Source organism: Prionailurus viverrinus, unplaced genomic scaffold, assembly GCF_022837055.1.
Source record: "Prionailurus viverrinus isolate Anna unplaced genomic scaffold, UM_Priviv_1.0 scaffold_39, whole genome shotgun sequence".
NCBI classification, from domain to species: domain Eukaryota; kingdom Metazoa; phylum Chordata; class Mammalia; order Carnivora; family Felidae; genus Prionailurus; species Prionailurus viverrinus.
Window position 1 is genome coordinate 4,473,003 of NW_025927607.1, and position 24,219 is coordinate 4,497,221.

Below are 24,219 nucleotides of genomic sequence, written 5' to 3' on the forward strand. Positions count from 1 at the left end.
GCAGCAGCAGTAGCAGGGGGCAGGACTGACGGGGGCTGCCGTGAGGGGTGGCGGCAGGTGGGGAGCTGGGAAGGGAGGGTGGTCAGAGGGGCCTGGGGAGACGCAGACCCAGGGGCGCAGGGGTTCGAGGGAGGGCTCCCAGACTCCACGAATGGCGATACGTTGAAAGAAAAAATGGGGTGAGGGACCTTGATCACGTAACTTTGGGGAAGTCCTGACGACTCCCTCACTGGGCAATTCCCAATGGACGCAGAAATCCTGAGCATTCGGAATCCTGGAACGAAAGAAACTCTCTAGCCCTATTCTTGTTTGATGTGGCATTTCCCAAACTCCCCTGGAAACTCCACGCCACCCGGCTTACTCACCACCCATAAACTCTGTCCAAGTCTTCCTAACAGGGACATATCGGGTTGAACCACGAAGACCCGTCTACAGCCCAGAATCAGTCCCACGCTGAGCGTCACCGGGAATAAGGTGGCACACCCCCCCCACCCCCACCCCCACCCCCACCCAGGGCAGCTCACTCCTCCTGCTCCATAAATGAGCCTCCCGAGCCCATCCTCCTGGTGTTGAGAGGAAAGTGAGGCACCTCAGGGAACAGGCAGCTTCAGCACAGGCTATACCGTCTTACGGACTAAGGAGATGAAGGAGGAATGTTTCTCAGAGCCTTTCCAAACAAGCAGAAGCAAAAGAGCCTCGCAGGGGAGGCGCCACCACAGGAAGCGTGTCCACCCCAGCCAAGCGGGGAAAGCCGAGGCTGGGGTCCGCACAGCGCGGCCTTGGCAGCCGTCCCCGGGCCGACTTCTCAAAAAGCCTCTGCGTTCAGCTCGTCTACCCAAAGGCATCATTCCCCTCCCATTTCATACCCCACAGACACACAATGCAACACACGCCCCACGGCTCGCGAGCAATTTGCTACCAGGACAAGAACCCACAAGTATAGCTTGGGTCTGAAACCTTTGTATCACAATAAGTCACCTGAAAGAATAATACCTTTCTCTAAAACTCAACAAGTCCATTAGTATAAGAACAAATCAGAAACCCTCAATTAACTCCCAGATCATCAAATACTAGCTTCCAGGACACCCATTCTTCAAACAATGGAGAAAACACCACCAACAGGAGTTCATTTCAATCCAGAGCAACAAGGGACAGCCTGTGTCTTCAGAGCCAAAATCCAAGGGCATCGCCTAACGCCTAACGGAAGGGAGCAGCCGGCGGCCCGCGGTGCCGCCCGAACACCCCTACCGCGGGGTCGTGCAGCCAGAGCTCCTCGGCACACCTGCCCTCCCCCTGCTGAGTGATGGAGAGCTCAGCGAGGCTCTGATGCGACAGGAACACGGGGCCACCTGGGGGCGGGGACCGAGCACCGCTAAGGGAACAGGAAGCTGCGTTTTAAAGAGGTATGGCTATCACTCTCCTCACGCCCCGTTCTCTTTCTCCTTCAAAGGATTCAGGACGTCCTTGTTACACTCCATCAACCTCGCGAGCTTCCAGAGCCCAGAAAGACGGGGCTAAAAGTGGACTGAGACGGGCGCCTGAGACATCAGGTCCTGGCTAGCGCCCGAACCCTCTGCAGCTTCCCTCCCCCGCCCCTACCGAGACAGACGGCCAAGGCCACTCCAGGGACGCCCTCTGGGCTGAGTCACCTCCAGGCTCCGCAACGCTTCTAGCAGGCCGTGCTGTAAGCCCGGCTGCTGTTTCCTACGGGGACAGGCCAGGCATCGGCCCGGGTAAGCGAGGCAGCCAGCCAGGAAGGCTCCTGCGACATCCAGACACCCGCTCTGGGACTCCGAGGTCGGGGGGCAGTTCTCCCCCGGAGACCTCACAGTCACGCTGAGGACGAGCCGCTCTCAAGCCCGCCAGGCAGAGGCGGCGGCGCCAGGAAGGGGCCGCGATGAGGCGCCACCGCGAGGGAAGCCGAGGGCTGGGTGCCCAGCGGACCCTCCTCCACCATCGCCCCCGCTCGTCTGCTGCAGGCGCGACCCGGCACCCGGTCCGGCAGATTGGAAAGAGAAAGTACAATAAATACAAAGATGGGGTTTACACACTTCCAGCCTCCAACCCGTTCCCAAACAGTGACTATTTTTGGCTCCGTGGACCAGACGGTCTCCGCGGCAACGACTCAGCTCCGCGTTCACAGCAGCGCTGCCACAGACGTGTGACCGGACGGGTGTGGCTGTGTTCCGGTAAGACCTCATCTACCCACTTGGCTAAGCCCCGCTCGATCGGGTCACCCAGGCCTCAGCCTCGCGCAGAGAAAGCCATGCCCCGATGACGCACCTCGGCAGCAAAGACCCCGGAGCTGCACGGAAGCCCCGCGCGAGCCCCCCAACTCGGGAAGCCGAGGGGGTACCCACGGCGCACAGCAGGGGCTCCTTCCTCCTCTCAGGGCCGGGTGCCACAGAGACCCGATCACGCCGGAGATGCTCAGCCCGTGCCTTGAGCGACACTGCTGTAGGCAGTCGGCTCGCGGCTGTTCACACACTTCGTCTCTGCAAGCAGGGGGCCGCGCAGCCTCGCCACATATGCCTTCCAGAGTCTTCTACCAGCAGTCTTCTCCCTGGGGAGGCCAAAAGCAAGCAAGCCAACCCACCTCGAGTCGCGTACATTTTAGGAGCAGACCCAACATGAACTCGAGCCCCTGGGCGCCTCCCACACTGCCCCAAGTCAGCATTCCAGCACAGAGAGGGCTCCTTCCCGTCATCTTTTCTAAAAACACTTTTTTGAAGAGTTAGAGTACATTTTAGGCTTTTTGTTTTCATTAAAATTTTGTGTGCATATGTCTGTGTATTATGCGATTTGTCCTTTTCAGAAAGGAAAGACGGTCATTTCAAGAGCGTCCCCAGTGACCCAGGCCCGCCTGGAGAAGACGGGGGAGCTCATTGCGGGCTCCGGCACTGGGGCAGTGAGAGGAGACCACGTACAGACACGCGTACTGCTGACTTCTGCTGCGTCCCTGGGACCTGTCGCTGTGTGCCTACGGAAAGCTACAGCATCACCAGCAAGTGGCGAGATCAAGCGATATCACTGGAAAAGTAGATGAAACTTTCTACTGCGATGCTAATGACCTCAAGCCCCTCAGCCGTGAGGCGAACACTAGCGTGTTTCAGTTTTTAACTCAGAAACGTTGGTTTCTACAAGAAACAGTCTACTGAATCCTGAGCTTGGTGCCGTCTTATGAGGAACTCGTCGTGATGTTTTACAAATCTAGTAAGTCTAGTAAAAACACCTCCTGATGCTAAAGGAACCACAACTCATCCTGGACACATTCTAAATGAGACACTGCTCTTTTCACACAGTGCCTTCCAAAACTGTAGCGTCTTCCTCGAACATACGCTCAAACTCCACCTGAAGAAATGAGGAAATCAGAAAACTATCAGGTGCGTAGAAATGTATTTCTGCATCAAAATGCAAGGAGCAATCATGAACTGCCAGGTTAGCCATTCCAGTCATAGAAATTTGTAATTCTACTTAGTCCCCCGACTGGACACAAGAGCCCATCTGAGGGAGAGTACTGGTCACTCGGACGCCACAAAACAGGAAAGTGACAACGCCAGCAGAGGGAAATGCTCTCGGTTTCACATAACCTTGCCCACGGCCGAGAACCCAGTGAGGACAAACCCTTCCTCCCGCCGCCGCACGTGGGCTGCCACAGAAGCAACCCCTCCGCCATCCTGCTGCTCTCCCTCCGGCAAACCCAGGGCCAGCCACCTCCAGCAGCTGCCTTGGCAGGGACGCTCCCGCCGGCCAGCTACTGCCACGACACTGGCCTCCGACACCACACAGGGACTCACTGAGCTACTTTCCTTCCACCGAACGTGGCTCTGTGTGGTCACGCTCACACGTGAGCCCGGAGAAAACACAAGTACCTTGGTGCCGAGTCCCCACAGCAAACAGAGCTCAGACTACAAGAACATTCCAGTGCACGGGGGAACGGAACGCCAACACGCAGCTACTGACTTTTCTCTTAAATACAAGAAATGTAACAAACATAAGCCTGCTTACAATCCACCGGACCAGGCTTTAGAGCTGCTCCTTGGCCACGACCCCGCTGACACCCCAGCTGGATGGTTCTGCAGTGAGGCCGTCACGGGCCTGGCAGGATGTTGAACAGCAGCGCTCGCCTCCACTAGATCCCAACAGCGCCCTCCCTTGGTCCTAACCACCGAGACGTTCTCAGACGCTGCCAGACGTTCCCTGGGGTTGAGATCGCCACAGGTGGGAACCGCTGCCCCACAGGATTCCTGCACAGTCTCTGCTGGAAAAATGAGGCCGAGCACCAGAACTTTCACATGGTTGTTAAAATGCTGCCAAGACCTGGATTTTGGTTGCATCACCAAAAACGTCTTCTGCGTCACCAACCCCGTGCCGGCTCCCCCGAAGGGAGGGACACCAGGACGTTCTGAGGTGCACCAGCCCTCCCTCGCGGAGCCCAGACCATCAGGGCCGGGCCTCTACCTCAGAGATGACTTCTATCACATTCCGCTCTTTAAATCACCCCTGAGGCCCACCGGGTTCCCCGAGGGGACTCCCAGCACCATGCTGTCGTGGGGCCCCCTGAAGGAGACCAGGTCCCGCCCCGCCAAAGACCCCGTGTGACTCCTCTTCTCCTCTGGTCTCAGGAGCCACTGTGTGAAACGGGCGATAGGGAGATGACATCAGACCGCCCCAGCCCCTTCCCGTTCTGGCGCACTCCAGGCCACATTCCTGTGGCCGCCAGAGCCTTCGGGCCTGGATGTGGCCCACCGGCCGGGAGCTCGGCCTCGCAGGGAAGCCAACTTTCCTGAGAGGTCAGAGCCAGGGCCTCGTCCTCACAGACATAGAGAGCAGCCCCCCAACCCTCCAATGGCATCAAGAAGCTGTGCGAGTTGAAAACACACATCACTAACAACTCCCTTTACGCTGCCGGATGCTGAATGCAGCTAGGAAGCAATATGTGTGGATGGAAAACACAAGTGTTTCCGTGGGAAACCGGCTACTTGTTTTCATAGAATAAAGTGCTGTGATGTACAAAAGCCTCCCTGCCTGCTCATAATTGTATCTTTATCACTGGAAGGAAATATATAATGACTCGAACCAGAGGGAGGAACCCCATTCCCCACAATCATGGAATCATCACCCACGTATGTAACAGAGAAAAAAACAAAACCGGATGTTGAGATACTCAGTCCCCCTGAGTTTAACAGCTCAGAGTAACTCTCATTCAGGATGGAACAGGGCCCTCCCCACAGAGATCCGACGACAGATCAAAGTAATGCAACTCCTTCTTAGTCTGACCTGCTTCTCAGGTGATTTATAACAATGTTTTCACTAGAAGACCAGTTTTAGAAGGAAAAATAACCTGAGAAGATCCAAGTGAAGCTCTCAAGAGCTCTGAGAAAATTAAAACATTCTTGGATATCTATGGGCTCTTCACTCCTGTCCTTCCATCACTCCTCCTCCTCTTCCTCCTCCTCCTCTTCCTCGTCCAGACTTAAGCTTTTATGGTCAGGCATGGGGCTCTCGGACTTCTCTTCCTCCTCCCGAGCAAAGAGCTTCTTAAAAACTTCAAACTCCTCAGCAGAAGAACAGGCTGTCCTGGCCAGAAACTCAGCTTCTGACACTCTGAGGATGTCCTTGAGTAAAGGATTGGGGACCTGGGTCTGGCCCTTCTTATCAGGGGTTTGGTACCGTCCTAGGCGCTCGAGGAACACATGTCTCTGCTTGATCTTGGTGATGGAATACTGCAGCAAGTCGGTCCTCACCACGTCCGCGTGCTTAACCCCCATCCTGAAATAGGCATACTGGAGACACAGACACAGTTAGGAGGCCCAGGCGCAGTGACTTACAACCGGCCCTTCTACGGTCCATAATCGCCTCAAGCTGTCCAAACGCACTCACAGAGGGCCACCCAACTAACAGTGGCAGGACACTCCGTGACACCCGGCAATTGTGTGACGGCTGAGTTTTCAAAACATTTTCAAATTCATATTGAGAAAAATTTAGCAGAAAATAAAGGGACAAGGGAGATAAATTCAGTTCTGTTTTTCTCAGGGAAAAAACCCTGAGTATGGAAAGAACAGGCAAAAAATTCAGAACACATCTAACAATTTGACCTAAGTTGTCATAATTGTTACCCAAAAGTTGGGACAACTGTCACAACTACACTTCTAAAATCAACATGCAGAATAGGTCCTAAAGAAAGGAAGATTTTCAGCTCTTTTTAAATTAGCTATTTCAAGCAGAGGCTCCGTTTGGCCCCAAGAGTGAGACTGGGTGACCCCCCATCAATGGCAGAAAAACTGCAGAACAGGTCCTACATAAAGGGGTGAAAGACCAGAGGCCGATTCTCTCTGGCTCCTGCAAGGAGGATCTAAGCCCCTCACCTCATCCATTCACCCTCAGGGCGCCTGAGGCCTCCCTCGGTGGAGCGGCCCCTCCCTACAGCTGAAGCACTGGCTGTCCCTTCCCGAACCCCCGACCAGGCACCCTCACCTGGAACTTGTACTCCAGTTCACCGGGGTCCTCCTGAAGAACATACGGGCACCTGTGCAAAATCCTGGTCACCTGCTGTACCGTGAAAAGACATTTCTCCTTGAGAACTCCGACAATGCTGTCGATGTCCCTCTGGTGCATGGTGAAGATTTCAGGGCAGCAGAGAAGCACCGTCTTGAGTTTCCCTGCAGAACATAAAAAAGGGCAAGTGCATAATTTCAGGATAGTCCAGAAAACCAAGGGCTCGCTACACCCAAGCCAGCATTCAAAACACGGACCAGGGTGCTCTCCTCCACGAGTGACAGCGTCCGCTGCCTGCCCAGGAGCACCAGAACGACACAGCTCCTCACCGACTCTCTCTCACTTCTGAGACTCACCAACCTTCCCTCCCTGATAGAAAGAGGGGGCCTCTTGCTGGCCTCCCGACTGAAAGCCACTAACCTCACATTCTCGGCTTCCTCCTCTTGCCCCCTTCCTCTGAAGAACTTCACAGTGGGGGAGTGGGGGGTTAGTGTACCTGGGTGGCTCATTTGGCTGAGTGTCTGACTCTTGATTTTGGCTCAGGTCATGATCCTATGAGATACAGCCCCACGTCGGGCTCTGTGCTGAGCGTGGAGCCTGCTTCAGATTCTTTCCCTCTGCCCCTCCCCTGCCCATGCACAATCTCTCTCCAAAATTAAAAGAAAAAAAAAACTTCACAGGGGATTTACGGAAAGATGAGACAGTAAGATGAGACAGTAGTTTTCCCCACACTGGGGCTTTGGATTGATGTTTCCTTCCATAATAAAATAGAAGCACTGACAAGCAACGTTCCTAAGATCTGGGAGCCTAAACTCAATGAAAAGGACTTCCATGATAATAATTAATGTAATAGTAAGAATACTCATGATGTGTAGCCATGAACACTGATGTCCTAGTTAGTGAAGTGACCATATATTATATCCAAATTAGGGCAATTCTGAGTGAAAGAGGCCCTATTAACAAATGCATTAGGGTAACTGGTAACTGAGATCACCCTACGCAAACTGGGGCATATGGTCTTTTTTTTCTTTTCTTTGACGGGGGAGGAGTGGGGAGGGGCAGATAGAGAGGAAGAACATCTTTTTTTTTAATATTTAAAGTTTATTTATTTTGAGAGAGAGAAAGAGAAAAAGGAGGGAGGGGCAGAGAGGGACAGAAAGAGAGAGAGAGAGAGAGAGAGAGAGAGAGAGAGAGAGAGAATCTCAAGCAGGCTCCAAGCTGTCAGCACAGAGCCCGACGTGGGGTTCAAACTCACAAACCACGAGATCATGACCTGAGCTAAAGGTGGACACTTAACCGACTGAACCATCCAGGCACCTCTGAGCTTTGTAATTTATAATCATCACATATAAAGTGTTAAGTTTAGCCTTTTAGATTATACCACAACAGGTAATCCAGTAAGAGAAACAGAGAAGACTACCTTCTTCCTTATCTTCTAGAGGAGGTCCGTAGAGATCCTCTGAAATAGTAGATCCCTAAACCTTCTGTCGCCCTCAACAATATATTACCAGTAACAGTCAAAAATGAAAAAAAAGAACAGTGGCCCTCCGCTGGTCAAAGTAGGTAAAGATCCTTGGAGACGCTCATGGACCCCTAACCCCCTTCTCCTAAAGGCCCATAAAGAGATCCAAGGAAATTCAAGAATCCTTGGGGCACCTGGGTGGCTCAGTCAGTTAAGTGTCCAACCTCAGTTCAGGTCATGGTCTCGAGGTCTGTGACTTCGAGCCCTGTGTCAGGCTCTGTGCTGACAGTTGGGAGCCTAGAGCCTGCTTCCGATTCTGTGTCTTCCTCTTTCTCTGCACCTCCCCTGCTTGCGCTCTGTCTCTTTCTCACTCTCTCTAAAATAAATAAACAAAAAAAAAAAAAAGAGAGAGAGAAAGGAATTCTAGAATCCTTGAGGTGTGAATCCTGTTGGGGACAGGGGAGGGGGTGGGGGACGTGGTGGAGGGAACAGTCACTCCTCAGTTTCCTAGGAGTTTGGGAAGATCTCGTCTTCCACAGCAAATCAAGACACCTTGTTGGAATGCACGTCTTTACCGGGGCCTCTGTAAGCCTTTGGCTCTACGTCATACAGACACAAAGCACTAAGACCACTTCACGTTCAACATCAAAAATGCCGTATACACACATGTATCGGTATCACATACTGACGTCTATCTGCTGGGCGTGAGCATGTAGTACGTGCTCTAGATGCCAGGGGCCCCACAGTGAGCACACCAGACAAGAGTCCTGGCCTGTCCCCCCTTCCCTCCGGCAGTGCCATCCACAGAGGTCACTCCTCTTTCTCACCTCCGAACCAAATCACGTGTTACTCTCAAGGACGTTCCCCAGGAGCCCCCCTAGTCCATCCCACCTGGGCTACTCGTCCCCCAACCCCGAGTCCTCGGCGTCGTCCACGAAATCAGCACTTCCTGTACCTTCTCCAAGCCCAAGCTTCCGCAGGTAACTGGAGCGCTTCCTCATCTGCATTATAGGCAGCTTCAGCAGCTCAGGGCTTTTCTCTAGGGCCACATACACAGGCTCTGGGTTCAAACCCAGGAGTATTAATTCTGAAATGATGTCCAGCAACTGCTGGGGGGGCACACTTGGCCACATACTGAGCAATTCATTAACGTGGAAGTCACTGAAACCCATGTCCAGGAGGGCACTGATGACGTGCTCCCGCTCTAAGAACCCTCCAGCCACAGGAGTCCTCTGCTTCTCAAGGGGGTCCGGGGTGAGATCTGTCCTGCACTCTGGTTCCCGCACATACTTTCTGGGTTCCACGCAGGATACCTTCCGGAGGCCCCCTCCATTGGAGGCTGTGGTCAGTAGACACAGCAACGATGCAGACGTCCTTTTCTGTTCTCCGAGAGGAGTCTGCCTAGCAACATGCGCCCAGATGAGGGGGATCAGGCGGTGCCAGTCAAAGACCTACGAGACAGAGTACCAGTGGGGAATAAATTCGTCACTACCCCAATGTAACAGACATCACAGGGCTCCTGAGCCAGGTTACCTAGTGCCTCGGTCCCACATAAGCACAGCAGCCTTTGTAAGCAATCTGCAGAATCGTATCTGAACCTAAAAAAGCCTGCAGAGAAGGAAGTTCACATACAGAGAGCAGAGTACTGCGAGGGCACAGAGGTCAGAGAGCCAAGCAAGTGTCCGCCGGCTTTTGTCGGCTTTTGTCACTGTAACTGAGGGGGCAGGGAGGAACAGAACTAGAAAGGGTGTCTGTGCGTGGGGTACTTTTGCTCTACCCCTAAGGTTCAGTGCTGGGGGGGGGGGGGGTGTGCAAATTTAACTGAAAACAGACGAACAGGAAGATAAAAACTAAAGTTCATTCCTAGGCATGGAACTGCTCACAGAAGGGGTAGCTTTCTATACGGTAACATTAGGGCCTAACTTAAGGAGGAGGCAGCGTCTATGGGAAGAACAAATGGGGGATAAGCAAGTTTGTAACAATGTTTGCTCACGCAGATGCAAGTGGTCTCTCTTTTTCTTCTTGGCCATAAAACTACCCAGGAGAGAAAAACATGAAGCCTGTGTTACCAGTGAGATGAGGGAATCTCCCAGAAACCCTTCTGCAGCTGCTGTATCCTAAATACAATAGTTGAAAACAACTTCCGTGCCACCCCTGGGGGTCTGAGTTGGCGTCCACACCTCAAAGATGTGGACCTCACACTAGTGTGCAGATTCATCGACCTAAGTCCACTCCGCAGAATCAGCCTGACGGCCAAGGGGCACACACACAACTCCCGCCCGCCTCGAACGGCCCCGCGGTGCGGGCCCACGCGAGGCAGATCCCGCGGTCGCCGCCCGCGCACTCAACACCCTCCCCACCCCGACCCGCAGCGCTCGGCCCCGGATCCCACCCCGCGCGACAGCGCGCCGCGGCCCACGCGGGGCACCGGCCCCCGAGTAAGGCTCCACCCGGCGGCGGCTCGTCTGCGACCGCGCGGGTCCCCGGCACCCGGCGCCACCTCACCTGCCTGCCGAGCGCCGCCATAGCGCCGAGGCGGCAGCGACCCTGGCGCCGGAAACCGGCCCGCACAGGTCCGCGCTTCCGCCCTCGCGAGCCCTCCCTTCCGCCCTCCCCCTGGCAAGCGCGGGCGCGCGAGAGGCGCGTTCCGCCGCCAAGGTCCCCAGTCCCGCGGCCTGCCCTGCTCTAGCGGGGACGCCCGGTCGTGCGGACACGGAGCCCCGGTGTCTTTCAGGGCATCCTCCGCCCTCCCGAGCCCCGAGCCTTCGTTTGTACGAGCTTCCTCTTTTTTTAGCTAGCACTGGCTTCTGGACTGAGAAGGGCTTGGAGCACCTGCTCCGTGCCCGGCACCGGGCTGGGCGCCGCCACAGGTCATGTGACGAAGGACGTTGTCAAAGAGAAGGTTGTAATCTGTGTAGAACCAAAGCATTGGTTGTTTTTCTTGTTTTTTTTTTTTTTTTACTCCAGTTTTCTTGCAAAACTACCCAAGTGTCGGCCTCTCAGGATAAAGTAATGCTTTTACACCCAAAGCCTAAGAAAATCCCCGTGTGCTGCCGCCACTCCCTGGAGGGAATCAGTCAACGAGCCCCGACAGGTAATCCGGCTGGAGAGATAAAGTCGTGGGCGAGATGCAGGCCTCGCTCTAGGAAGCCAACAGCATCTTCAGTCCTCTGAAAATGCCGCTCTCTGGAATCGCACCGGGAACACAGAGAGAAAGATCTGCCAGCCTGTCTCAGCCTCAGCCTCTCTCTGCAAAGAACGCTCTCAAAACGTCGGACCTCCTACTGCCATCCAGAAGGAGGAGTTCTATTTTTCCTCAGAAGTAACAGTCCTTGGAGAGCTAGGACTTTTCCCTCTTAGCCCATTGCACCCGGGTCTGAAAAGAACATTCTGTAACCTCTTACGTGTTGTAAGTATCATGTCTACTACAAGGAAAAACGTGGGGTTTTTTTTCACTTCTGGAAAAGAGTTATCAAGAAACTCATTCGAACTCAGAAGAGTAAACATCACTTTTTATTACACACTTTAAAAAAAATACACACCTAAAAACCAGGCCTTTGTGGTCCTTGATGGGGGAGGGCGTGTCCCCCTCCCCCTGTCAGTCTCTGGTGACAGCAGGGACTCAGGCAGCACTTTGTAAAGGAAGGGGGATAGCAATATCCCATATCCCCACAGTTGAGAACGAACCACTGCTCTCTGGGTGTCCCAAGATACTGGAAGACAGTTGAGTGCTCCCTAATGAGCCCAGGGCTTCACCAGAGCTGTGTGACCCCCGAGCATCTTCCGGAGGGCAAGGCAGAGGAACCGCCAACCTGCAGAAAGGGGTGACGTGCTGGAAGAAGGGGGGGGGGCCGCGGGGCTTTTCGTTTTCTTCTCACCATCTTAGCAAAGAGAAGAATGAAAGAGTTCCCTCTTACTCCCAACCACCCCCTCCCCTCCAACACAGATAAAAAAGAAAGGCTGCTTTTCACGTGCTCCGTGAGCATCTGGATTCCGCTCCGGAGGGGGATGGGTCGGAGCCATCGGAGTGTGTGAGAGACAGCCCGGCCTGTGAACCAGAAGGGAAGTAAGACGGGCTGGACGCCCCGGCCGAGGTGGGGCCTGGGCTGGACGCAGGCTGTCTGGGGAGTGCTGGCAGGGCGTCTGGGTGGACAGCAGGGCCCAGGTGGGCTGCAGTGCTGGGGGGGGGGGGGGGGAGAGGGGAGAAAGAAGTGCTTGAGCATCAGTGCCCACCCGGCCTCCTTAGACTGAGCAAGCTGCAGGGCTCCCGGCTCACCCGGGGGAGGCCCCCCCAAACTGACAGAGGCTGAGCCCCTCTCCAGCTGCAGCAAGTGGGCGTGCACAGACATAAAAATAAGGAAAGGAAACGCTTCCCACACTGGCGTTGTGGAAGAATTCAGACAGTCCAAGTCAGGATAACTGTTTACTACAAAATTGCTTTAATTTGGAAAATGTTCAAGAAAATAAGTTAATGAAATAGTCTGGTCAGTTGCTAACCAGTTCTACAAACTCCACACATCCGATGGGCGCTTGTCCAGTCAGAGGAGACAAAAACACATGTGTATATACAAAAGCAGAAAGACTAAAAACTTTACGCCTTTCCGAAGTCCACAAGTGAAAGCCCTTTAACAGTACAAACTCAACCCGGCACTAGAATGCTTTCCCGAGGTCATGACAAAAGTGAATTCCAAGTCTATTTATAAACCTAAAATCTTACAGCATCACTGGCTTTTGTTCTAGCATTTTTTTAATGCTAGAGAGCTTTTAGCATTTTGCACGTGAGCTTTTAGAACGTGAACTGGGCCTAGTTCTTGAGAGTTTACTTTCTCTGAATGGAAGAGGCCCGAAAACAATTCAGTCCCCCAGAGTGATACAGAGGAGCAGGGAGCTGGTGTCCGCTCAGCAGGGGCCGCCCCTAGGGCCCAAGGCCCCGCATGGCTCTGGGGCCACTTCCCTCGCGCACCTGCTCTCCATCTCCAGACTCAGCGCCGACAGACCTCCACTTTCTGAAGAAAGAAGAAGACATTGTATCATTCACACAAGATTCTAAGACACTTGCTTCTCGCTGGGAGAATCCCTAGCCGCAGAGACATCAGGGGCCTTCAGAACCGGCCTGGCTCTGCCCGAGTCCCGGCCCCTGCCGAGCTGCTGCGCGGATTCTAAGCCGGGGGCCGGCAGCACCAGCTTGGTCCACCCGCTTTGAGCACTGGTGACCAGATGCGCCGGCTGCTGCCCAGCTGTGCAGCCAGAAGCCTTATCTGAAGAGCCAGGGCTCCTGGGTCCCCTCAGAGCATCCCACTCCCACCATCTGCAGCCTTACCCTTTCCTTTAGCTGGCTCAGGCCACCACCAGCCCTTTGCCCCCAATCCTTCTGTGGGCGCCTCCTTGTCAGGGCCTCCCCTGGGTGCTCACCCACCTTCTAAGGCCCCGGTGGTGTTCAGGGGCCTCTGGAACAGAATCAAGCTCCACTTTCTCCGCAGGTGACAAACCAGCTACAAGGCCTGACATTTGTGTCCAGGACAGCGTGGAGGAGGGGTCGTCCTCCTCAGACCCAGGAAGGCAGCCCTGCCTTCCTGGCACAGCGGCCGTGCCTCTCACCTGGCTTGTTCACTCGACACACCTCATCCCAGGTGTAGTCAGCAAGGTTCACAGGCTGTGTCACCCAGGGGTCCGTCACCAGCTTCTCCAAGGTGGTGCGCTGCTCGGGGATAGGCTGCAGCAGCCCAGACACGAGGTGCATGAGATCTGGGGACAGAGAGACCCACCCCACGCGTGTGGGTGGATCCAGGCCGGGCTCAAGTAGAATGTGTCTCAAAACTACAGACAGGGCCTGGCTGTGCCTGCCATGAGCACCTCTGAGCCCCGGAACCTCCACTTCTGACAAGAACCTGGGGTCCCTGGCACACGGGCCCAGCCACGCCCCAGACAGGCTGCAGGAGACGCTTGTCCCTCGGAAATGGAAGCACGGAGCTCAGGGTCCCGCCTCGCTCACCTAACCACTGTGCGGAGCTTCGTAAACTCGACCTGTTCTTGGGGCTCTGGCTGTGCAGAGCTTTGAACGACACAGGGTTTGTGGGATAAGAGGAGAGGGACATGGCCAGAGCAAGCCCTGCGTTGTCCCCCCCCAAAGGAAGCACAGGCTCTGGGAAGAGCCCCAGCCTTGGGTCTGGATTTGGGCCCCATTTCCTGTAAGAACATGGGGTCCCCTCAACCAGGGCTACTCTGAGCCTCACCATCCCAGAGGGTATCCTGAGAACCTGGTGAGTGAGCGTGTGGAATAGGCGTTGTGGGTGGAACAGAATGTGCTGCGAGCGGCGTGGTTCGTGGGAATCCGGGACTTCAGCAGAGCTCTAAAGATCCTCCTCCAGGCTGTTAGGGACTCAGTGTCCCCACACCTCCCCCCCATCCCTGTCCCCCACTGGGACAGTGTCAGGAGGTGGAGCCCTCGGGAGGTGACGGGGGCGGGGGGTGTTAGATGACGTCTTTCATTTGAGTGTGCGGCCCTGTGAGAGGGTCAGTGTCCTCGCAAGAAGAGAGACCGAGCGTGGTGTGTGGGTACTCTCTCTCATCGGGAACCGAACCCGCGGGCACCCTGATCTTGGCCTCTCGGCCTCCAGACAGAAATAGATGTCTGTCTGTCGTGTAAGCCCCAATCCGTGGCGTGTTTTCGTGGCGGTGCTGACACTGGCTTCCAACCCAAGCAGAGTTAGGCTGGACCCCAAGCTGGTTCCAAACGGACTCTGTGCACGAGATGTTCATGCTCGTCACCCCGCCACTTGTAAGGATAAACGAGTGCCGTAGAGTCACAGGATGCCAAGCCTGGAAGGGACCCCGGAGCCCACGGGCCAGCAGTGCCCGTGAAACTCTTACCAGCCCCCTCCCTGGGGCTCCTCCGCTTGGGGTGCCAAAGGGGCCGACTCTAGGCACAGGAAGTCATTTCCAGGCCACTGAGCCCACTGGTCCTTCCCCCAAATGCACACCATCCCCTCTCCCCCCCCGTGGCCCCGACAGGAGCCGGAGGTGCGACAGAAACCCGCAGGCTTCCCAACAGCTGCTAGGGGGCCGAGTCCCACCATTGCCCCCAAGTGATGAATGTCTGACCCCAGTGCTGACCTTACAGTCACTGCCACAGCCAGGTTCCCAGGCTGCTAGCGTCTGTCTCAGAAGCGGGCCCCCCGGGACCCAAGGGGGATTCTCCTGCACATAATGTTATCATGACGGTTTAGTCATGGGTGGTCACGTTACCCTTCTGTCCACACCGGCATTAGAGGCACAGAAAGAGCAATGAGGTCGTCAGCACGGACAAAGGGGCGCTGTGCCCGAGGCAGGGGACTGAGCCGTCTCCGCGGCACCTGCGGCGCAGGCTCACCTTCTGACACCAGGTATGGCGGGTGGATCACGGCCTCCATGGTCTCCTCCAGCTCGCAGAAAGGGTTCTCCTCAAAGATCAGCGTGTACAGCGTGACCCCCAGTGACCACATCTCCAGCTCGGGCCCCTTGTACCTGCAAGGAGGTGGCGGCCACATTCGGGGCACGCCCGGGCTCAGCCCAGAGCCACAGGCCCGCCCCACAGGACGCCCCCGGCGCGTCCTGCAGCCCTCCTCAACTACGCCCTCAACTCTGGCTCCAGCCACGCGCTGAGGAGGGAGAGAAAAGCAAACCTTCGTGCTCAGGCAGCTGAGAGATGCCCACTGCCAAACAGGAGGGTGTGCGGCATGTGAGGGTGGAGCACCTCCTGATGGGAGGGCTTCCTGGAGGAGGTGCAGAGAAGGCACAGCAGAGTAGAGGCTCTAAGCTGCACGGGAGCAGGAGGAGGGCCAAGGTAACAGCAGCGACCCAGAGGAGGGGGCGGGGGGGGGGGGGAGGGGGTGGAACAGGGATAGTGCTTTGTCGCCATGTTTCATCATCGTAAGGACCTAACCTGGCTTCCACTCGTGGGCACCTGTGAGATGCCAACACTCCGCCAGGCATTTTATGGGACCCTGCCCTAAGCCCCACAGCTGGCCCGAGAAGCAGCGCCTCCACGTGACACAGAAGGTGGGGAGCTACCGCTGAGCTGGCCCCAGAGCCACGTGGTCACGGGGGTCTGGCACTCGGGGGCGGTCCGGCCCGGAGAACAGAGACGGAGTCAGTCACACAACGTGGCTGAGAGACACTGGTGAGCGGTAAGAGGGTCCAGGATGTCAGGGCTCAGGAGAGCGAGCTGGGGGGCCCTGGACGCTGACAGGTGCCGGGAGGACAGACCTCAGGCAAGTGCGGGGTGAGAGACTGCACAAGCCAGAGCGAGGAAAGCAGGTTCGACACTTTTTGTTTTGTGTTGTTTTGCAAAGAAAGATTTCAAGAATACTGGAGACTGAAGACAAAAGTCCAACGGGGTACCACAGGTGGCAGCGAACGTTTTCTGTAAAGGGCCAAACACAAACGTTTTCGGCTTGTGGGCCACCCAGCCTCTGTCGCCGGCACGACACTCTGCCACAGCAGCGTGAAAGCTGCCACAGACACTGCATAAGCAATAAAAGTCTACGTATAAAACCCAGTGGCGGGCCGGTTTGGCGGAGAAGGATACAGAGACAATGAGGAAGGAAGCAGAGTTCCTCAGGACGGGATCTAGAATCAGAGCTCAGCAAACCCCTGGTGAGGTGAGATGGGGGAGCACGCAGGAGGGCGCCCGCAGGCCAGAGAGGAGGGCGCAGGGACGGTGCAGGGCCGGGGCTCCCGGAGAAGGCGGGATCGCCCTCGGGCGGGCACTGAGGTGCGGCACCACCCTGCGCTTCCCTGTGGGAGCTTCCCAGCCCGGGTGCAGGGGGTGGGGTGGGGGGCAGACAAACCACAGAGCACATGCCGTGATCCCACGGACAGGACGCGCAGCCCCCCGCTACAACTCTGACGACCTGGTGGCCACCACAGGACAAGACAGCAGCCAAGAGCACGCTTGGGGGCACCAGGTGCTCAAATTACATCCTCAGAGAAACTCCAAGGCCCTCTTAGACTATCCCCCTTCAATCTTCCCTCCCGTCTGGTGGCTCTGAGTGTGCCGGATGACAGGGGAAGGGCTTAGTGAGCACTGGCTGGAGCCCCCTGTGGCCCGCAGGCTCCGGGGCAGGAGCAGGAGGCCTGGCCAGGCCCCAGGCCACTCGGTCCTCTGCACCAGTACGTCCCATTGCTCGATCCCCAACAGTGGTTACTAGAATAGCTGTTATTCCTGTCGTCACAAGGAATAAACCCAACTGAGGAGAGACCCTCTTCATTCTTATGCTTATCTTGATCTTTCGTGTTTTCTAGAACTCCAGACCTACACACAAGTTGAGAAAAGACCACAACAGACCCTGCAGCCACCGCCCAGCATCCCGTAACCAGCCTTACTTTGCCTGCCTGCCCCCCGACCACAAAACGCTCGTAATCAGTCGGCGGCCCTGTCACCAAGAGGCGCAAACTGAAACAGTTTCCCACCTAAACTCCCGCGGGTGGCAGGGCCCCGACGGAAGGCGCGAGGCCGGGCTGCCGCGCAGCACGTACGTACGGGTTTCCCAGGAGCACCTCGGGCGCACAGTACTCGATGGTCCCACAGAACGTGTGAAACAGCCTGCCCTTCTCCAGGTAGGCAGCCGAGCCGAAGTCGATCAGCTTGATGGTAAAGTCCTCCGCGATCACGATGTTCTCGTCCTTGATGTCCCGGTGAATGATGCTCTTGGAGCGCAGGTAGGCCACTGCCGACACCAGCTGCAATCGGGGCCACAGGGACTTTTTAGAAAAGCAAGTCAAGTAAAACATGCATTTAAAATAAGGATTAACCGCAAAGAAAGAAACAGTAACGAAGCTAAGAGCCTATTGTCTGGTTTATCACGCGTGGGTGACAAGAAAGAAGGCTGGATGCTGCAGACGCCGCCCAGCTCAGCATAGGCAAAGCAGGTCCAGGTGGGGTGCTTGGCGTGGCCGGCCTGTCCCACCGCTGGCAGGAGCACCAGCACCTGATTCTTCTTTAAAATTTCGGAGCACCTGGGCGGCTCAGCTGGTTAAGCGTCCGACTTCGGCTCAGGTCATGATCTCACAGTTCATGAGTTCGAGCCCCACGTCGGACTCTGCGCTGACAACTCAGAACCTGGAGCCTGCTTCAGATACTGTGTGTGTGTCTCTCTCTCTCTGCCCCTCCCCCAGTTGTGCTCTGTTCTCTCTCTCTCTCAAAAATAAATGTTAAAAAAAATTAAAAAGCAGGCGCCTGGGTAGCTCAGTCAGTTGAGCATCTGACTTCGGCTCAGGTCATGATCTCACAGCTCATGAGCTCGAGCCCTGCATCGGGCTCTGTGCTGACAGCTCGGAGCCTGGAGCCTGCTTCTGATTCTGTGTCTCCTTCTCTCTCTGCCCCTCCCCCACTCGTGCTCTGTTTCTCAGGCTCTCAAAAATAAAATATAAAAACGTTAAAAAAAGTTAAAAAAAATAAATGAAAAAAATAAAATTTCATTATTATTATTTGTGATAAGGACACTCAACATAAGATCTACACTAAGCCAATTTCTGAGTCTGCACTACAGTATTATTAGCTATGAAACAGGACTTAGTCATCTTGTGTAGCTGACACTTTGTGCCCCCACCAGACAAACACTGATTCTCAAGTTCTCTCCACGCTGAGAAGCCTTCCCAGCAGACATTCACTCACCCCTCAATACACATCGTGACAATCTCAGGAGGAAAGACAGACCACAAGCAGAAGCTACAAAGACGCACGGTGGGCACCTTACTGAGGGTGGTCTGGGCGTTCAACGGGAGGAGGCCCTGGAGAAAGACGGAGTCTGACACCGTCGGTTCACGGGGAAGGAAAGGACCCCGCCCAGAGTTCACGCAGTGCATGGGGGCAGAGCTGGGAGCGGAGGCCAAGTCTCCAAAGTCCTACTTCTGGGCTCTAGCAGCTTCTCAGAGAGCAGCACCGAGCATCAGCCACACTGTGTGGGGCTCTCACGGAGGCAGACGTAAAGTCAGTCCACTGGAAGTGGGCTTCGTTCCAACAGGCCTCATGCAATAGTTCCTGCTCTGAAAGGGTACAGTTGTGACAATATACTGTAGGTCCTCCCTCCCCCTCGCCGCATAGGAGAGCTGGCCGCTGAGTGGGCCCTTGGTGGATTTGGAGCTGAGAAGCAATTCACTGATAACTGGCACTCTACATACATACGCTAATATATAATGGTATTTCTCTATAAAATCATGAATCCATACGCACGTACGTATGTAGCACTTACACATGTAAATTCACAGAAGGGCTATAGATACTTCTTGAAAAATTATAAAGTAGAGGACACTATATTTGCCTATGTCAGTTGCCCCAGAATTAACAGAGAGACACCAGCTATTAACAAGTGACTCCTGTTGTCATAGGGCTGCCTGCCATGAAGATCTCAAAAACAAATCTTCGCTATGCGTTAAGGTAGATGGGTATGTAATCTTGCAAAACAGGAAGAGGGAAAAGGGGGACGACGGTCTTTGAGCGGAATCATGATGCCTGAAATTTATAAGTAGGTGCCTGAGAAAGTTAATTTCAGAAATCCAATAGCTTCTGGGATTTTATAGCTCTGGGTACAAAATGTCAATTTATGGAAGCTGTCGTGAGAAATTAAGTCATCACCAGGAAACAATCAGAGAGCAAACCTGGGACTTGTTCACTCCCCTCTGCCCCCGGCCTTCCAGATTATTTCTCCACTCTTTCCAGGGTGCTTGGAACAGTCTAAAATGAAATCACCACCGTCTCCTCAAAACAAGAATTACTGTCTCCTCTCCACCCCCTCCCCAACCTCTCAATCTCCCAGCATGCCTTTCTATTTCGCTGATCAGTCTCCTGTTCCAATAAAAGAATGAACGGACAAGATCAATACGTAAACAGATATAAAGAGACCAAAACGAACACTGCAAAATGAGATTGCTAGAATCTCAACCTTTACTGATTACTTTAACTGACTGGACAGCTACTATTTACCGAGCATTTACAATGTGCGGGACACCGTGCCGCCCAAGTGCCTTAGAGGCTCTGATCTAACCCTCCTAGCCTTCCCGCGCCAGCACTATCATGATCCCTGCTGCACAGCTTAGCAATGGTTTCCTGCTGGGAGACGAGGATTCATATCAGAGGCACAGGCCTCAAACCTTAATCCAACAGCTTTGCTGGCCAAGTTTTGCAATTGGCGTGGGTACTGTAGGAATATTTCTGGCTAAGTTTGCAATTGGCACGGGTGCTGCAGGAATATAAATAAGCTTCCATCTCCGAACGGTCCAGGACGGCATCTGGCCTCCAATGTATATCTTATTGTGTATCTTACTCCGTCAAATCCAAAACCTAAAGGCTAGACCCCAGCTTGTGAGAGAAGTGCGTGTGAAGCCACATCTGCGCGGCCTCAGAGCCCCGCGCCCAAGCCCGTCACCTCCCCAGCACGGCGCCAGCCTGCTCACCTGTCGGAAGATGTAGCTCGCCAGGGGCTCGTCCAGGCCGGGGTGGCGGTCGATGAACGCAAAGAGGTCCAGGCCGGAGCCGTGCTTCTCCATCACCAGCTGAAAGAACTCTTGGTTTTCAAATACGTCCACCACCTGCAAAAACACAAAGTCAGGTCTGGGCCTGCCGAGACACCTTCAAGACCACGTATTTAAGAGCTTCTCCCACAAGCAACATCGGGACACCGCTAAGTGAGAAACAGCACTCCACCTTGATGATGTTGGCGTGCTCCACCCTGGACAGAATCGCAATCTCCAAAGTAACTTTTCCAAGTTTGGGATCCTCAATCCAACAATCCTCCAACACCTTCTCCTTCTTAATAAACTTCACCACCACCTGCGAGGAAGACAGAGGGGAGAAGTGGCCGCCAGCGTGCCTCCGCGTCCCCTCGGGCCTGGTGCCCACTGCTGCATCGCAGTGCAGGGGAGGGTAACCTCCACGCGTACCTCCCCTGAATCCAGGGACGGGAGAGAGGAACCTAGTAGTGACCCCCGCCCGGCACGAGGAACACACAGGCACACCAGCAGCTGGCCAGCAGGGCTGAGGACACCTGCCCACTCAAAGTGGATGCGAGGGCATGATGGAGGGGCCGGGAGCTGAGGAGCCACAGCCTGGGCCAGAGAACTTGCAGCAGGTGCCCCTCAGAGGCCCCAGCACCCCCATTTCTCAAGTGAGGACGGGTGCCCTGACCCAGGAGACGAACGAGGAGGCCTGAGGACTGGGAACACAAAGGCCACCACTCACATCAGCTGGAGCCCAGTGGAGTCCAGCAAGCCTGACGGACACGGGCCAACACAAGAGAAACAGCATCACTGCCCAGGACGGTGGCAAAGGTCACGGGGAGGAGACGAGCACTGTGCCGGTGAGGGCCGGGCGCGTGGCCGAGGGGCCAAGTGGGGAGCAGAGACGGCCGGCGGGAGACCCCACAAGATGGCCCCCGAGCCCCACCTCACCGGCTCATCGGCTGCGGGGGGCACGGCCAACACACAGCGTGCCCAGTGCGCCGGGCGAGCAGGGAAGCAGGTAGGGAGGCTCCCCGAGAAGGGACAGCTGAGGGGACCCGCCAGAGGGGCAGCGAGCGGGAGGGGAACACGCAGAGGCAGGAGGAACAGCAAGGAGCACGTGGAGCACCCGGTCAGCCCTCACGTGACCTCGAGGAAAAGGTGACGGGTTAGTGCTGGCCATCAATGGTGACAAGTGGTCACATCCTAAGGATCCTGTGGAGAGAGGGCCCCGTGATTCGATAGGCTGGAGGAGACACGCGAGGGAAGGCAAGAAAACGAGGGAAGCAAGGCTGAAGCCCTGTGCACCCAGGGGCACGGCCAGCGGGGGCGGGGGGGCACGCAGAGGCTGTGGCCGGCCCACCACAGGGTTCGAGCACACCAGCAGGAAGCCTGCTGCCACAGGCTGCAACACACGCCTGAGAGGGGGTTCAGGGGAAAGTACAGAGCGAGAAAGAAGGAAAAGAAAGAATTAACAGAACAAAAGAATACATTCTCTTAAGGTAAAGAAAGCTTTAAACGTTTAGATCAAAGCCTCACCAAGCATCAAGCAAGAATAAACAACACACGTGCGCGCGTGCACACGCACACACACACACACACACGCAGAAATACATCCTGGTGAAACGTATGAAGTCCAAAGATTAAAAGAAAAAATTCCGGGGGTGCCTGGGTAGCTCCGTTAAGCATCTGACTCTTGGTTTCAGCTCAGGCCATGATCTAAGTTCAAGCCCCACGTCGGGCTCTGTGCTGTCGGGCTCTGTGCCGACAGGCTCCGGCACGGAGCCTGCTTGGGATTCTCTCTCCCTCCCTCTCTGCCCCTCTCCTGCTCGCTCACGTGCTCTTTCTCTCTCTCTCAAAATAAGTAAACTTCAAAGAGAATTTTTGAGTTAATTTAAAAAATCAGAAAGGAAAAACATCAGATGGCTCTTCAAATAAATGCTAGATGACAGCAGACGTGGGCTCACACGTTCGGAGAGGAATAGGGAGGGCGCATCGCCACTGAAATGGAAGGGAAACAAATCAGAAAACACGTAAGAACTCAAAGAGTCCTTCCTAGGAAATCAGTAACGCACATTCCAGCAAAAGAAAACTAGGCACAAGAAAGAGAAGAGACTGGGGGCGCCTGGGTGGCGCAGTCGGTTGAGCGTCCGACTTCAGCCAGGTCACGATCTCGCGGTCCGGGAGTTCGAGCCCCGCGTCGGGCTCTGGGCTGACGGCTCGGAGCCTGGAGCCTGTTTCGGATTCTGTGTCTCCCTCTCTCTCTGCCCCTCCCCCATTCATGCTCTGTCTCTCTCTGTCCCAAAAATAAATAAATGTTGGAAAAAAAATTAAAAAAAATAAAATAAAATAAAATAAAATAAAAAAGAAAGAGAAGAGACTGGATATAGAAATGACACCAATTTAAGAAAAGGAGGACAGGGTTTGCACACGGAAAACCACGGCCTGCGGCTGAAAGAAACATGCAGGTCTGAACACGCGGAGAGACACTGCGCGTCCTGGGTCGCCAGAGCCACCGTGTCGGGATGGCAGTCCTCCCATCCTGTCCCGTGGACTGAACTGCAGAGCAGCGCTTGGCCCTCGAACGGGCCCCTCACCCGTGCAGGGCTGTTTTCGGATTGGCTGCTTTCCCTCATCGTTTGCCGGCCTAGTAATATTTAGGCTGACATCTGTGTTCTGAAAGGTGAAACTACTCATGTGTTTCTTTTCAAACCAGGAGAAGGACTCTCGGCAGCTTCTTTCCTCTTCCTTTAGGCAGAGCGGTCCAAAGAAAGCCCTGTGGTCTGCCGGGTCACTGACCCAACCAAGAGCGAGACCCGCCTCACAAGGACTAGACGATGAAGCCCCTGCAAACACAGGTGGCAAGAGCGTCCCGCGCCACCACCAACCGCTCTGCAGGGGCCTTGTCACTCAGTAATGGCTCCACGAGACACCTCCAATCCGATAAGCTAGAAATACAGCACAATTAACTCCCAGAAGGTACAAGAAGACAAGTTCAAAGAAAACAAAACAAGTATCTGGTTAACAAAACAGACACCTCTTTGGCGAGTCTCGCAAAGGTGAGAGAGGGCAAACACAAGAACTAGGATGGCCGAGCGAGCAGACGCAGCTGCACGTCACCTGCACACGGATTTGCACACAGAAAACCACGGCCTGCGGCTGAAAGAAACATGCAGGTCTGAACAGGCGGAGAGACACCGTGCCGACACGAAAGCGCTAACTCCACAGGCCTCGCGTCACGCTGATGTCAGAACAGGGATGGAATACAAATGAAAAAGAATCCCAAGTGGCACTATCAGCAAGCCAAATTCAGCCACGCGGTAAGAGAATATTGCAACAGAACCAAGGGCTGATTCTGGAAAACGCAAGCTGATCGGTGTTACTGACCAGAGAAACCAAGGGTGAGATCGTGTCGGCCACTCACTACCAGACAGAACTCAGCAGTCGTTCTTCAAGCCAAGTCTCAGCGAGCTGCAAACAAATGAAACACCCTCCCCAGAAGGATCCATCGAGAAGGGAACGGAGCGGCCGCGATGGCAGGGACGCGGCAAGCGGCAGCCTCTCCTGAGCCGCTCACCTGGAGCTCTGGGGGACCCACGAAAACACGTCAGGACCGCAAGGGCCTCGCACAGACACACGACGTGTCAACCCCAACATGTGCCGGTAACAGCCAACGGGTCAAAGGACCCCGAGTACACGGTCTCCCAGAAACCAGTAGGTGGCACGGGGACACCTGGGCAGTGTCACGGTGTTCACAGGGACAGGCAGGACGGTCACCATGTCGA

General features: G+C 55.1%; 3 protein-coding genes across 13 annotated transcripts in view; 1 reads left to right on the forward strand and 2 right to left on the reverse strand.

Moving 5' to 3' along the window:
• The window catches only part of SNED1 (sushi, nidogen and EGF like domains 1), a 94,274-nt gene extending 82,173 nt beyond the window's left edge, over positions 1–12,101 (forward strand). For 3 of the 7 annotated variants that reach the window (XM_047846418.1, XM_047846428.1, XM_047846423.1), the window contains one exon: positions 1,451–5,020. The gene's annotated coding sequence lies outside the window, so the exon portion shown is untranslated. Of the gene's footprint in view, positions 1–253; positions 5,021–10,927 lie in introns of those variants that run through there. The other 4 variants (XM_047846422.1, XM_047846420.1, XM_047846421.1 and 1 more) reach the window with 4 other exon arrangements.
• On the reverse strand, positions 5,271–10,558 carry MTERF4 (mitochondrial transcription termination factor 4). Its single transcript, XM_047846436.1, has 4 exons — positions 10,466–10,558; positions 8,916–9,411; positions 6,478–6,662; positions 5,271–5,786 (listed from the first exon to the last, which is right to left on the reverse strand). Exons 1-4 carry the CDS (start codon positions 10,484–10,486, stop codon positions 5,433–5,435), a joined length of 1,056 nt encoding a protein of 351 aa, XP_047702392.1. The 5' UTR covers positions 10,487–10,558; the 3' UTR covers positions 5,271–5,432.
• A 275-nt stretch (positions 12,102–12,376) lies between the features above and the next one.
• PASK (PAS domain containing serine/threonine kinase) overlaps positions 12,377–24,219 on the reverse strand; it is a 41,215-nt gene continuing 29,372 nt past the window's right edge. For 4 of the 5 annotated variants that reach the window (XM_047846415.1, XM_047846417.1, XM_047846414.1 and 1 more), the window contains exons 14-19: positions 20,643–20,768; positions 20,393–20,527; positions 17,481–17,680; positions 15,330–15,463; positions 13,559–13,705; positions 12,377–12,966 (exon numbers count right to left, since the gene is read on the reverse strand). In XM_047846415.1, the coding sequence (XP_047702371.1) occupies positions 12,860–12,966; positions 13,559–13,705; positions 15,330–15,463; positions 17,481–17,680; positions 20,393–20,527; positions 20,643–20,768 (849 nt within the window). In that variant the 3' untranslated portion in view covers positions 12,377–12,859. Of the gene's footprint in view, positions 12,967–13,558; positions 13,706–15,329; positions 15,464–17,476; positions 17,681–20,392; positions 20,528–20,642; positions 20,769–24,219 lie in introns of those variants that run through there. The other variant, XR_007149569.1, reaches the window with a different exon arrangement.

What these genes read in the sequence shown, in the direction of transcription:
- MTERF4 (XM_047846436.1), bottom strand. Translation starts at nt 10,486, where the DNA reads ATGGCGGCGCTCGGCAGGCAG. An exon ending in TGGCGGCGCTCGGCAGGCAG is followed by an intron (nt 9,412 to 10,465) that starts GTGAGGTGGCGC and finishes TCTGTCTCGTAG; the next exon opens with GTCTTTGACTGGCACCGCCT. An exon ending in GAAGCTTGGGCTTGGAGAAG is followed by an intron (nt 6,663 to 8,915) that starts GTACAGGAAGTG and finishes TATGTTCTGCAG; the next exon opens with GGAAACTCAAGACGGTGCTT.